We start from the raw sequence: 14,047 nt of genomic DNA, 5'->3' as shown, positions 1-14,047 counted from the left end.
AAGTGATTTGCCATTCCCTTCTCCAGTGGACCACATTCTGTCAGACCTCTCCAGCATGACCCCACCCGTCTTGGGTGTCCCCACACGACATGGTTAGTTTCATTGAGTTAGACAAGGCTGTGGTCCATGTGATTAGATTGACTTGTTTTCTGTGAGTATGGTTTCAGTGTGTCTGCCCTCTGATGCCCTCTCACAACACCCACTGTCTTACTTGAGTTTCTCTTACCTTGGGTGTGGGGTGTCTCTTCACGGCTGCTCCAGCAAAGCGCAGCCGCTGCTCCTTACCGTGGACGAGGGCTGTCTCCCCACCGTCGCCCCTCCAGACCTTGAACGTGGGGTAGCTCCTCTCGGCCCTCCTGCACCAGTGCAGCCACTGCTTCTGCAGCCACTGCAGTAGCGCGCAGGCTGCGACGGACCGCGCAGAAGCATGGCCGAGAGGAACTACCCCTTGCCCAGGTCAGGGGCAGCAGCTGAGAGGAGCTACCCCACGTCCGAGGTCAGTGGCGACGGCTGAGAGTGCCAGGCTGTGATGGCACAGGAGTGGCCAAGAGGAGCTACCCCACACCGGAGGCCAGGGGTGGCGGCCAGGAGAAGCTACCTGGGCCTTTTCCCTCTCCTTATAAATGTAAGATTCACTTTGTTGCTCTCTCCAAAGTAAATTACTGGGATTTTGATTCAGATTGCATCAGATCTATAGATCAAGTTGGTAATAACTAACATCTTCACAGTATTGAGTCTTTATATCCATGCACAATCTCTCCATTTACTTAGATGTTCTTTGTTTTCTTTCATTAGAATTGTGTTATTTTCCTCACATTTCCTCTTGGAAATATTTTGTTTAAAATATGCCAATATTTTTTATACTAATTAAATGATTTTGTAGTTTCAGTTTCAAATTATTATTCACTGTTGATATATAAAAAAGCAATTGACTTTTGTATATTTACCTTGTATCCTACAACTTTACTATAACTACATACTAGTAGTTTTGTTTCAATTCTTTGGGATTTTTTGTATGGAAAATTGTAAAGACAATTTTTTTTTCTTTCTTCTCAATCTGTATACTTTTTTCCCCTTTTATTGTCCTATCACGTTAGCTAAGACTTTCAGTACAATGTTAATAAAAGTGGTGAGGGGGCAACATTCTTTTTTAAATCTTTGGTCCTTTACCTTGAATAAATATTTTAAATGCTTCTTTTTATACTTTTTTCATTGTTCTTAATTATGAAAGATAATCATCAGTATAGAAGACTGTATGAAATACATGTTGCCAGTTTAACAAATGATTATAAAATAAATACATGTGTGTGTGTGTGTGTCTGTGTGTGTGTGTACACACGTATGCACTCAGTAGCTTCAGTTGTGTCCGACTCTTTGTGACCCTATGGATTATAGCCTGCCAAGCTCCTCTGTCCATGGGATTCTCCAAGCAAGAATACTAGAGCTGGTTGCCATGCCCTCCTCCAGGGGATCTTCCTGACCCAAAATACCTATATACCAACTACCAGATCAAGATCACTTATCAGTGACCTGGAATCTTCCCATAGAATGTCTTTTTTTTGTAACTTGTTTCATATCATGTGATGCTTACATCCTTTAGTCTAAAAGTCACAGGATATAATGTAATATACAAGTTTGAACCAACTATTTTTAAACTTAATTATATATTTTATCTGGTCTTGCTAAAATATTGTTTGTTTGATTTTCAGCTGAGTGAAGAAACTCAAGAATATATATTGAATCTTTTCCAGCGTTATGTTGATGATGGTTTAAATTTTATCAATAAAAAATGCCACCAAGCAATTCCACAAGTGGACATCAGCAAAGTTACTACACTCTGTTGCTTATTGGAGTCTTTAATACTTGAGAAAGATAGAGTTAATTTGACAATGGTAGGAAGAGTTTTCTTACTGCTGTAAAGCTAGGAAAATGTGATTATCATATAGATTCTTTGCAAATAAACAATTCCAAACTTTCTGTCATACAGTTATTTGATTTTCGAGTTAATTTTTTAGGGGACTAATGCATGTGAATAGATTTGTAGATGCTAAAATTGGAAGGAATTTTGCACTATAGTTTACTCCTCTACTCAATGTTTAAATTTCCTTAGTCTGTAACATATTCCCAGTGTGTGTCTACTTAAATAACTTCATACAAGCATACACGTAGTTATAATAGTTGAAAGACACCCTTGAACTTTTGTTTTCCATGCTTCTTGCCATTCATTTTCTCATCAGAGTATTTAAATGTATGCCACTATAAAACATTACTTGGTGCACTATTGAATGAAATATAAGAAACATGCACCATGCCCTTTTAAAAATACATAAGTCTAAGCAAGAGAAAACAGTCTTTAAACTTTGCAAATTAGGATTCTTTTATGCTAACATTAAATATTAAAAGTTTTTCTCTTTGTTCTTTCAGGAGCAAACAAAATTGAACACTGTTCTGTGTCAGACTTTTGTATTCTGTTACTTATGGTCTTTAGGTGGAAATCTAACTGAAAATCACTGGGATTCTTTTGATACATTTATTAGAACACAATTTGATGATAATCCTGATGCCAGGGTAAGAGCCAAATAAATTTAATTTTAACATAACTCTGAATCATTAAAATTAAATTTCAAGACTAAAACTTTCAAAGCTTTAGTTCTAGTATAAATATAATTTCTTCATTTGAAAGGTTTCTAAAATTATTTATTCACTTTCTTAAACTAGCTATAACATTTATTGTGTTAAAATTATTTAAGAATTCTCTCCAGGCCATATGAAGAATGTAAGGTGTAAAAGTGAAGAAAAACTCCCTACTATTAACAAAAATATTGAATTCTAGCTAGTAAATTTATATTTTCACAGTGCTACGGTTTAGCAGTTGTGAAACTACTTTCTGTATGTTCTAAAACTGAGCAAATGAATCAGTATATTGAAGATTATGACAACCAGGTTTCTCACTGTTAAGAGAAGGTATATTACAAATATAGAGGAGAAAAATTAGAATATATTTTGTGTTATTGGATTGGAATTAGAGGGTTTTGGACTCATGAAATAGATAGATAGATAGATCATATGTATATGGAGTATATATTCATACATACATAAATTTCCTAGTTCTGTGTGCTGAGAGGAACTAGAAGCAATGGCACATCAATAGCAATGAGCATACTTAGTTGCTGATTTCTGGATACTCTTCTCCATGAAAGGGAACCAAAGCACCTTAGTGAAATGGCTGTATTCCAGGACTGAGTTGAGGAAAGTTCAAAATGAGCCCAGACTATCTTATGTCGGATAATAAATAAGTGCTTGAAGAACAGTGGCACCTGTCAAAAGAGCACAGGAGCCAATTTGAAGGGATTCCCATTAGACAAATCTAGGCATATTTGAGCATCAAGATAATAATGGTGTGGATTACAAACTACTAAATGAAATAAAAGTCTTTGAGTTGATCCACATAAAAATATACGTGAACAAATAAACTAGGGAGAAAGAGCTCTTCCTTGCAGGAGAATACCAGCTAATCTATATAGGAGAAATGATGAGATTAGAAAGTTATTACTTTGCAACCATTGTAGTAATAATTGATATAGGCAAGAATCACCAATGGTTGCAAAAACTAGTAGGTGAAGGTTTCTTGAAAAACACTATTTACATAGTTTCAAAACATCTTCTACAAATTACTTATTAGTTGTAAAGAGAAAAATAGTGTCATTATACTGAAAAACCTTGTGGACACCATATTAGCTAGGTGACCGATTTATCATCAATATTAGCACAAACCTGTGCCTTCTGATGTGGTACATGGAAAAGTATACAGCCTTGCTTCCGAGCTATTCCTTCCAAAATGCATAACCTTACTCTGACTACAACAAAGATAGTGGAGGTGATAGAATTCCAGTTGAGCTATGTCAAATCCTAAAAGATGTGAAAGTGCTGTACTCAATATGTCAGCAAATTTGGAAAACTCAGCAGTGGCCACAGGATTGGAAAAGGTCCATTTTCATTCCAATCCCAAAGAAAGGCAATGCCAAAAATGCTCAAAGTACCACACAATTGCATTCATCTCACACGCTAGTAAAGTAATGCTCAAAATTCTCCAAGCCAGGCTTCAGCAATACGTGAACCATGAACTTCCAGATGTTCAAGCTGGCTTTAGAAAAGGCAGAGGAACTAGAGATCAAATTGCCAACATCTGCTGGATCATTGAAAAAGCAAGAGAGTTCTTATTTCTGCTTTATTGACTATGCCAAAGCCTTTGACTGTGTGGATCACAATAAACTGTGGAAAATTCTGAAAGAGATAGGAATACCATACCACCTGACCTGCCTCTTGAAAAACCTGTATGCAGATCAGGAAGCAACAGTTAGAACTGGACATGGAACAACAGACTGGTTCCAAATAGGAAAAGGAGTACGTCGAGGCTGCATATTGTCACCCTACTTATTTAATTCATACACAGAGTACGTCATGAGAAACGCTGGGCTGGATGAAGCACAAGCTGGAATCAAGATTGCCAGGAGAAATATCAATCACTTCAGATATGCAGATGACACCACCCTTATGGCAGAAAGTGAAGAAGAACTAAAGAGCCTCTTGATGAAAGTGAAAGAGGAGAGTGAAAAAGTTGGCTTAAAGCTCAACATTCAGAAAACGAAGATCATGGCATCTGAACCCATCACTTCATGGCAGATAGATGGAGAAACAATGAAAACAGTGAGAGACTTTATATTGGGGGGGCTCCAAAATCACTGCAGATGGTGACTGCAGCCATGAAATTAAAAGACGCTTACTCCTTGGAAGGAAAGTTATGACCAACCTAGATAGCATATTAAAAAGCAGAGACATTACTTTGCCAACAAAGGTCCATCTAGTCAAGGCTATGGTTTTCCCAGTAGTCATGTATGGATGTGAGAGTTGGACTATAAAGAAAGCTGATGGCCAAAGAATTGATGCTTTTGAATTGTGGTGTTGGAGAAGACTCTTGAGAGTCCCTTGGACTGCAACGAGATCCAACCAGTCCATTCTAAAGGAGATCAGTCCTGGGTGTTCATTGGAAAGTCTGATGTTGAAGCTGAAACTCCAATACTTTGGCCACCTGATATGAAGAGCTGACTCATTGGGAAAGACCCTGATGCTGGGAAAGATTGAGGGCAGGAGGAGCAGGGGATAACAGAGGACAAAATGGTTGGATAGCATCACTGACTCAATGGACATGAATTTGGGTAGGCTCCAAGAGTTGGTGTTAGACAGGGAGGCCTGTTGTGCTGCGGTTCATGGGGTCGCAAAGAGTCAGACATGACTGAGTGACTGAACTGAACTTGACTGAACTGAACTGAACTAAACTGAACTGAACTCTGACTATGGATACACCAAGACTACTCAAACTGATGAACATTCCATAAAATAAACTGGCCCATATTTTTTAACAGTGTCTGTCATGAAAGAAAACTGAGGAACTTTCTCAGATAAAGAGACTAAAGAGATATAATCAAATGCAATGCAATATCCTGGATTGGATCCTAGACTGAAAAAAATATGGCTATAAATAACATTGTTAATAGACAGTACTTGCATATAGAATGTAAATTGGATAATTGCATTGTATTAATATTCAATTTTCTGATTTCAGTCATTTTAGTGTGGTTGTAAAATATCCCTGCTTTTTAGGAAATGCTCACATACTTAGGGTAATACAGAATAGTGTATATAACTGACATCTTAGAGTAAGAGAAACACTGAATCAAGAGGCAAAATGTGAACAGTCAGTTAATCTATGTAAGAAATATATGGGAATTCTTTTTACTATTCTTTTAACTTTTCTATAAGTTTTGAATTATATCAAAATAAAAAGTTACCAAAAGTAAAATCCCTAAGATAAGAAACTAAGGCCTATGGATTAAAACCTTCTAGTAGATATGAAACCCTGTTGGATCTTCAAGATCATTGTATCATAATTGGACAAGATGAACCTAGTTGAGGACAACTGAGAATCTGAAACAGAGAGACAGATCCCTCTGGATCAACGGAAATGATCTGGGTTCATCAAAGGGCTGTGGGAGATGGCCCAGGGCAAATATTCAGTTCAACAAATATCTGTTGAAAACCTCTTACATGGTAGACACTATTCTGGATATGAGAGCTAAATCAAGTAACCAAAGTCCCTAGCCTCATAGACATTACATTACTGTCAGGGGAGTCAGCCACAGACATGTATACATCAATGACAATTCAGTGCCATGGAGATGAATAAAGCAGAGTAAGAATGACAGTACTGAGGGTCAGGGGGAAAGTGTTTTATATATTAATATTAGTCAGGAAAGCTTTGCTAATTAGGTCATGTACAGAGTTCTGAATAAAGTCAAAGCTCTAATGGTTCCATAGAGGAAAGTATTCCAGTCAGAAGGAAAACCAAATATGAATGCCTTTACTCAGTGAATGATTGCTTGACAGTTTTGAAAAACAGCAGACTTGCAAGGTCAGAGTGGAAAAATCAAGTGGGAGTGTAGTATAAAATGAGGTCATGGAAGTAAGCAGAGGAACAAAAAATATAGCCTTGTGAGCCATTGTAAAGACCTTGATTTCACATTGGGTATGATGAGAAGCTATTGAAGCATTATGACCTAAGATGCTTAGAAGGACAGTGCCAGCCCCTGTCCTGGAAGTGGTAATTCTACTTGGATAGCAGGAGGGAGTCCAGATGAAAAAGTGGATTCCTCCTTCGGTCTGCAAGCCCCAAATGAGTGGGCTGATGGCTTTTTGTTTCTTGCCTCAATAAATGGTCTGACAGCCACATGGTAGTAGCCAGAGCTCAATGACTGTTATAGATTCTTCCTTCTTTACTCATCTGAGTTAAAGTGAGTGAATTTTTTCCTCTAATAAGTTTTTTTCAAATGTGGCCTCTTCTCTTCATCCTTACATGCATGCATGGTAAGTCGCTTTAAGTCATGTCCAACTCTGTGTGACCCCATGAACTTGTAGCCCACTAGCCTCCTCTGTCCTTGGGATTCTCCAGGCAAGAATACTGGAGTGAGTTGCCATGTCCTCCTCCTCTTCATCCTTATTGCCTCTCAATAACTCATATTCTTTTCATTTCTTTTCTGGGTTGTTGAAATGCAAATTAATTATTCCCTTCCTTTTGGTCTTGTCCTTTCTGATTAAGCTATACACCATTATTTTTTAAAATTACAAGTTGCAATGCATTAATTGACATGAAATCAGTTGAAAGAGCCACAGCCCAGTTTTTAGAAATGAAATAGCCAGAAATTAAGGAAACAATTCCATTCACCATTACAATGAAAAGAATAAAATACTTAGGAATACATCTACCTAAAGAAACAAAAGACCTATATATAGAAAACTATAAAACACTGATGAAGAAAATCAGAGGACACAAGTAGATGGAGAAATATACCATGTTCATGGATTGGAAGAATCAATATAGTGAAAATGATTATATTACCCAAAGCAATGTATAGATTCAATGCAATCCCTATCAAGCTACCAGCGGTATTTTTCACAGAGCTAGAACAAATAATTTCACAATTTGTATGGAAACACAAAAAACCTTGAATAGCCAAAGCAATCTTGAGAAAGGAGAATGGAATTGGAGGAATCAACCTGCCTGACTTCAGGCTCTACTACAAAGCCACAGTCATCAAGACAGTATGGTACTGGCACAAAGACAGAAACATAGATCAGTGGAACAAAATAGAAAGCCCAGAGATAAATTCACGCACCTATGGACACCTTATCTTTGACAAAGGAGGCAAGAATATACAATGGAAAAAAGATAATCTCTTTAACAAGTGATGCTGGGAAAACTGGTCAACCACTTGTAACAGAATGAAACTAGAACACATTCTTAACACCATACACAAAAATAAACTCAAAATGGATTAAAGATCTAAATGTAAGACCAGAAACCATAAAACTCATAGAGGAAAACATAGGCAAAACACTCTCGACATAAATCACAGCAGGATCCTCTATGACCTACCTCCCAGAGTAATGGAAATAAAAGCAAAAATAAATAAATGGGACCTAATTAAACTTAAAAGCTTTTGCACAACGAAGGAAACTATAAGCAAGGTGAAAAGACAGCCTTCAGAATGGGAGAAAATAATAGCAAACAAAACAACTGACAAAGAATTAATCTCAAAAATATACAAGCAGCTCATGCAGCTCAATTCCAGAAAAATAAGTGGCCCAATCAAAAAATGGGCCAAAGAACTAAACAGACATTTCTCCAAAGAAGACATACAAATGGCTAACAAGCATGTGAAAAGATGCTCAACATCACTCATTATCAGAGAAATGCAAATCAAAACCACAATGAGGTACTGTCTCACACCAGTCAGAATGGCTGCTATCAAAAAGTCTACAAACAATAAATTCTGGAGAAGGTGCGGAGAAAAAGGAATCCTCTTACACTGTTGGTGGGAATGCAAACTAGTACAGCCACTATGGAGAACAGCTTTTCCTTAAAAAGCTGGAAATAGAACTGCCATACAACCCAGCAATCCCACTGCTGGACATACACACCGAGGAAACCAGAATTGAAAGAGACATGTGTACCACAATATTCATCACAGCACTGTTTACGATAGCCAGGACACAAAAGCAACCTAGATGTCCATTGGCAGACAAATGGATAAGAAAGCTGTGGTATATATACACAATGGAATATTACTCAGCTATTAAAAAGAATGCATTTGAATGAGTTCTAATGAGGTGGATGAAACTGGAGCCTATTATACAGAGCGAAGTAAGTCAGAAAGAAAAACACTGATACAGTATATTAATGCATATATATGGAATTTAGAAAGATGGTAACCATGACTCTATATGCAAGACAGCAAAAGAGACAGAGATGTAAAGAACAGACTGTTGGACTCTGTTTGAGTGGAAGGGTGCTCAGGACTGGTGCACTGGGATGACCCTGAGAGATGGGATGGGAAGGAAGGTGGGAGGGAGGGTCAGGATAGGGAACACATGTACAACCATGGCTGATTCATGTGAATGTATGGCAAAACCACCACAGTATTGTAAAGTAATTAGCCTCCAATCAAAATTTTAAAAAACTAAAAACAAAAAAAAAAAATCAAACCTTATAAAAGTGGATGGTAGGCAATAATAAAGATGAGAGTAAATACCAATGAAATAGTGAAATTTTTCAAATGTAGAAAATAAAAGCAATTTTATAGACTTGTTGTAAGGATTGAATGAGTTATAAAATAGAAAGCTTTTAGAACTTTGAAATATTAAGCATCCATGATTATGAAAAAGATTATATACCAAATGAAAAAATATTGGTGATAATTTTAAGCAAGCAAAACAAAATATGGTTTGTAAATCATATCATATATATATATATTTAGATACCTATATACATATGACATGTATCTATATATTTTATAAAACTATTCCCATTCTATGACTTTTTAAAATTATATACATGTATGCACAAAGGCTAGAAGAGAACATGGACAAATAAAAATCACTTTTAACTGAAAAAAAAAAAAAAGAAATGAAATAGCCACCATCACAACTTTTAGTTAACTCTATATTGGAGATCCTAGCCAGGGCAGTAAGGCAGGTGAAAAAAATAAAATATAAACTTTAGAATTGAAATAAAGCTGTCATTATTTGAAGGAAACGTAACTGACTATGTAGAAAATCCTAATAAGGTTTTCTTAATAGAATAAAATGTGAAATAGAATGATACTTGGGGTAAATATTATACATATTTAAACAAACACAGCTATATGTATGTACCAGATCACCATGTGAAGTTGAGTCACTGTCAATAAATATCAGCAAGATCCTCTTTGACCCACCTTTTAGAGTGATAGAAATAAAAACAAAAATAAGTAAATAGGACCTAATTAGAAGCTTTTGCACAGCAAAGGAAACTAAACAAAATGAAAAGACAACCCTCAGAGTGGGAGAAAATAATAGCAAAGCAATTGAAAAAGGATTAATCTGAAAAATATACAGGCAACTCATGCAGCTCAATATCAGAAACACAAGCAACCCAATCAAAAAATGAGAAGACCTAAACAGACATTTCTCCAAAGAAGTCATACAGATGACCAATAATACATGAAAAGATGCTCAACATCACTCATTATTAGAGAAATGCACATCAAAAGTACAATGAAGTATCACCTAACACTGTTCAGAATGGCCATCATCAGAAAATCCACAAATAGGTATTGGTGGGAATGTAAATTGTTATAGCCACTATGGAGAACGTATAGAGACTCCTTAAAAAACTAGGAATAAAAGTGACATTATGACCTAGCAATCCCACTACTGGGCATATATCATGAGAAAACCAGAATTGAAAAAGACACATATACCCCAGTGTTCATTGCAGCACTATTTACAATAGCTAGGATATGGAAGCAACCTAGATGTCCATCAGCAGATAAATGAATAAAATGGAAGTTGTGGTACATATATACAATGGAATATTACTCAGCCATAAAAAGGAAAGAATATAAGTCAGTTGAACTGAGGTGGATGAACCTAGGGCCTGTTTTACAGGGTGAAGTAAGAAACAGAAAAATAAATATCGTATAGTAAATGCATATATATGGAATCTAGAAAAATGGTACTGATGAACCTATTTGCAGGGCAGGAATAGAGATGCAGACATAGAGAACAGACTTGTAGACACAGCAGGGGAAGGAGAGGATGGGATGAACTGAGAGTGTAGCATTGAAACATATACATTACCATATGTAAGGTAGATAGCTAGTGGGAAGCTGCTATATAATGGGGAGCTCACTCCGGTGATGACTTCTGTGATGACCTGGGAAGGGGCATGCTGTTGTACAGCAGAAACCAACACAACACTAAAGCAATTATTCTCCAATTAAAAATAATTTTTTTTGAAAAGGGTCACTGCCCAGTAAGCTTGAAACACCACTGTTTTGTGCAGCTGCTAGAATGAACCTTCTGAAATGCAATCTGATCATGTTACCCACTTAGAATTCTTCACTGAACTCTTGCTGCAAGCTCTTTAACAAATGAGGTTTTTATAATTTGGTCACATCTATGTGCCCAGACTTATCTCTTATAGTTTCCATGTGCATGGCACGTTCCATGGCTTCCAGACCTGTTTTCTTAGCTTGAACCCTGACTCCTTTTTCCCCATCCCCACTTTATCCCTTCTCTGCCCATCTGACTCCTGCTTATCCTTCAAGTCTGAGTTGTAGCATCACCACCCCCTAGTGTGTTAGGAGATGTTAGTAACTCAGTCGTGTCTGACTCTTTGCAACCCCATGGACTATAGCCCACCAGGCTCCTCTGCCCATGGAATTCTCCAGGCAAGAACACTGGAGTGGGTAGCCTTACCCTTCTCCAGGGAATATTCTCAACCCTGGAATGGAACCCGTGGATCCTAGAGTGCAGGCAGATTCTTTATTGTCTGAGCCCCCAGGGAAGCCCACCTAAATCTCTAGCCACTGCTACAACGCCCCTGTGAGTAGAAATGAGGCATCCCTCCTCTGTGGATGTACTAAGCTCTATTAGAACCCTTATTTCTCCATGAGTATTAACTAGTGTGTTTGTATCCTCGAGGTGGATTATAAAGTCATTGAAGACAGGCTGGGTCTTGTTCAGCATTTTCCCCCACACCAAACACAGTATTTGGTGTAGAGTAATCCCTTGAATTTTGGGTCTTAATGTTGAATTAAATATTTTTTAATGTAGTTTTAACATAGCGCATCAGGCTTTTAGAACTGTACAGTATTTCATGATTAAAGAATTGGACTCTGATACTTAAGCAACTACTTCTCTACAAGGCAACAAGAAATCCAAACCCATCCATGTTCTATGACTACCTTTGCTTCTACGTAACTATTTCTATGACCGTGTCAATCCTTTCAATAGTGGTGTTTAATTTTGTATCCTAGCTTCCCAGTTCTGGTGACCTGTGGAGCATTCACATGGATTTTGACACCAAACGGCTGGATCCCTGGGAACGAATCATACCCACCTTCAAATACAGCCGAGACACTCCGTTTTTTGAAATGCTTGTCCCCACAGCTGACACAGTGCGCTTTGGGTACCTAATGGAAAAACTACTGGCAGTCAAGCATTCAGTGTTGTTTACTGGAATAACTGGAGTTGGCAAGGTAGGAAACCTACATCAAACAAGAAAGTGGTAGTTGCTCAGTCGTGTCCAACTCTTTATGATCCTGTGGACTGTAGCCTGCCAGGCTTCTCTGTCCATGGAATGCTCCAGGCAGGAATTACTGAAGTGGTTAGCCATTCCCTTCTCCAAGGGATCTTCCCAACCCAGGGATCAAACCTAGGTCTCCTGCACTGCAGGCAGATTCTTTATCATCTGAGCCACGGGGAAGCCCCACATCATACAAGAAGCTCTGTCCAAAATGAGGGCACAATGAACCTAGAATTGTAAGCCCCATAAATAACACCTTATTTCTCAGGGGAATTTCTTCTGAATTTGTGTCACTTTTTCAGGAAGAATATAACTATGCTGAATCTATATCAGCTCAACAGTTTGCCACTTTCTGAATAAATCCTTGGTGTCAATAATATATATAAACCAGAGGACCCTGTGAACCAAATCTTTTGTGTTTGGGAGCTTTTATGTTGTGTCCCTGAAAATTTCTGGGGCTGCCAGTTCACAAGTTAGGGTGGGAATCTGTCAAGGCAATTTGTGTCCCTGCGGACTATTAATGAAGGTCAGTCTTTCCCCTCCTGCCCATTTACTTCTACTCTGCACAGCGATGGTGTTTAGGCAAAGTAGAATATAGAGGAAAATGCTGATTATTTGGTCTTCTTGATTTGGGGGCAGTCCATATGAACAGGGACCCACTGTTTCCCTCTAAATTGTTTCTAAGTCTCTGACTTTTGCTATCAAATTAACCTGGATAGTAACCAAGATGGATTTTGGTATAAAACTAAAATAAAAATTTTTGCTGAGATAGAGCTGATTAGAATATTTCCTTGGTTCTGATAACTGTAATTAAATGGAATCTCCAGGAAGAAAAAGACATTTCAATCTAGCTTTAACCTCCCTCCCTCCCTCCTCTTATCTTGATTTTACTCATTGTACCAGATTATTACTGTATACATAATTGAAAGATATTGAATGTAAATCAATTAATATCTTTTTTTAAATTTTGAAGTCTGTTATTGCGAAAGGACTGCTAAATAGAATTCAAGAATCAGCCGGCTATGTCCCTGTTTATCTAAACTTTTCTGCTCAAACTTCGTCTTCAAGAACACAAGAGATCATTGAGTCAAAACTGGAAAGAAAAAGAAAAAATATCCTAGGTAAGATTTATTCTTGTCATTTGCCTCACATGAATTATTTATTAAGCTAATTCACAAAAACAGTACATGTAGTAAAGTTACAATTGGATATTTCCTTTGCTTAATTTATCTGTAAAGGTAATTCTGTTCATGACATTCTTTCATGGCTTTAGATCTGGATATCTTACTGTTAGCAAGCAAGTCGTTTACGTCTGTCATCACCTTCAACTCAGAACATCTTCTCTCTCTACCTCTCCAAGGCGCCCCCTCACTCTACTTGCCTTTCTTTCAAACCTGCATTGATATCCCTTTATTTAAAGCAAACAAACCTCTTTATATCTGGTGCACCGAGTTACCTGAACCCAGTAGGGAATAAGCATGAAACTGCTATGGGGTTTCTTCAGGCAGCACTTTCCCCCCAGGCTTTGTGGGATCTCCCTCACCCTTCCTTTTCAACTGTTTCGATCAATATCATAACTTTCTGGTCACTTGCTGTCATTCTGAGTCTGGTCCAATGAAATCTTCAATCCCAAACCTAATTTTTTTTTTTTGTCTTTTTTTAAGTATCGTTGTGTTAATCTCTGCTGTACAGCAAAGTGACTCAGTTATACACATATGTACATGCTTTTTTATATTCTTTTCCATTATGGTTTATCCCAGGAGATTAGATCTAGTTTCCTGTGCTCTTCAGTAGGGCCTTGTTTATCAATCCCCAACCAATTTAAAACTCCTCCCAGGGACTTCTCTGGTGGTCCAGTGACAT

General features: G+C 37.6%; 1 protein-coding gene across 1 annotated transcript in view; it reads left to right on the top strand.

The window, feature by feature from the left end:
• DNAH6 (dynein axonemal heavy chain 6) overlaps nt 1-14,047 on the top strand; it is a 284,536-nt gene that overhangs the window by 132,524 nt on the left and 137,965 nt on the right. The window contains exons 35-38 of the mRNA XM_018054768.1: nt 1,710-1,892; nt 2,425-2,568; nt 11,916-12,137; nt 13,158-13,305. Coding sequence (XP_017910257.1) covers nt 1,710-1,892; nt 2,425-2,568; nt 11,916-12,137; nt 13,158-13,305 — 697 coding nt within the window. The remainder of the gene's footprint in view (nt 1-1,709; nt 1,893-2,424; nt 2,569-11,915; nt 12,138-13,157; nt 13,306-14,047) is intronic.

Source organism: Capra hircus, chromosome 11 (assembly GCF_001704415.2).
Source record: "Capra hircus breed San Clemente chromosome 11, ASM170441v1, whole genome shotgun sequence".
Lineage (NCBI taxonomy): Eukaryota > Metazoa > Chordata > Mammalia > Artiodactyla > Bovidae > Capra > Capra hircus.
The sequence above is the reverse complement of the archived record's forward strand: the minus strand, read 5'-3'. Positions and strand labels throughout refer to the sequence as shown.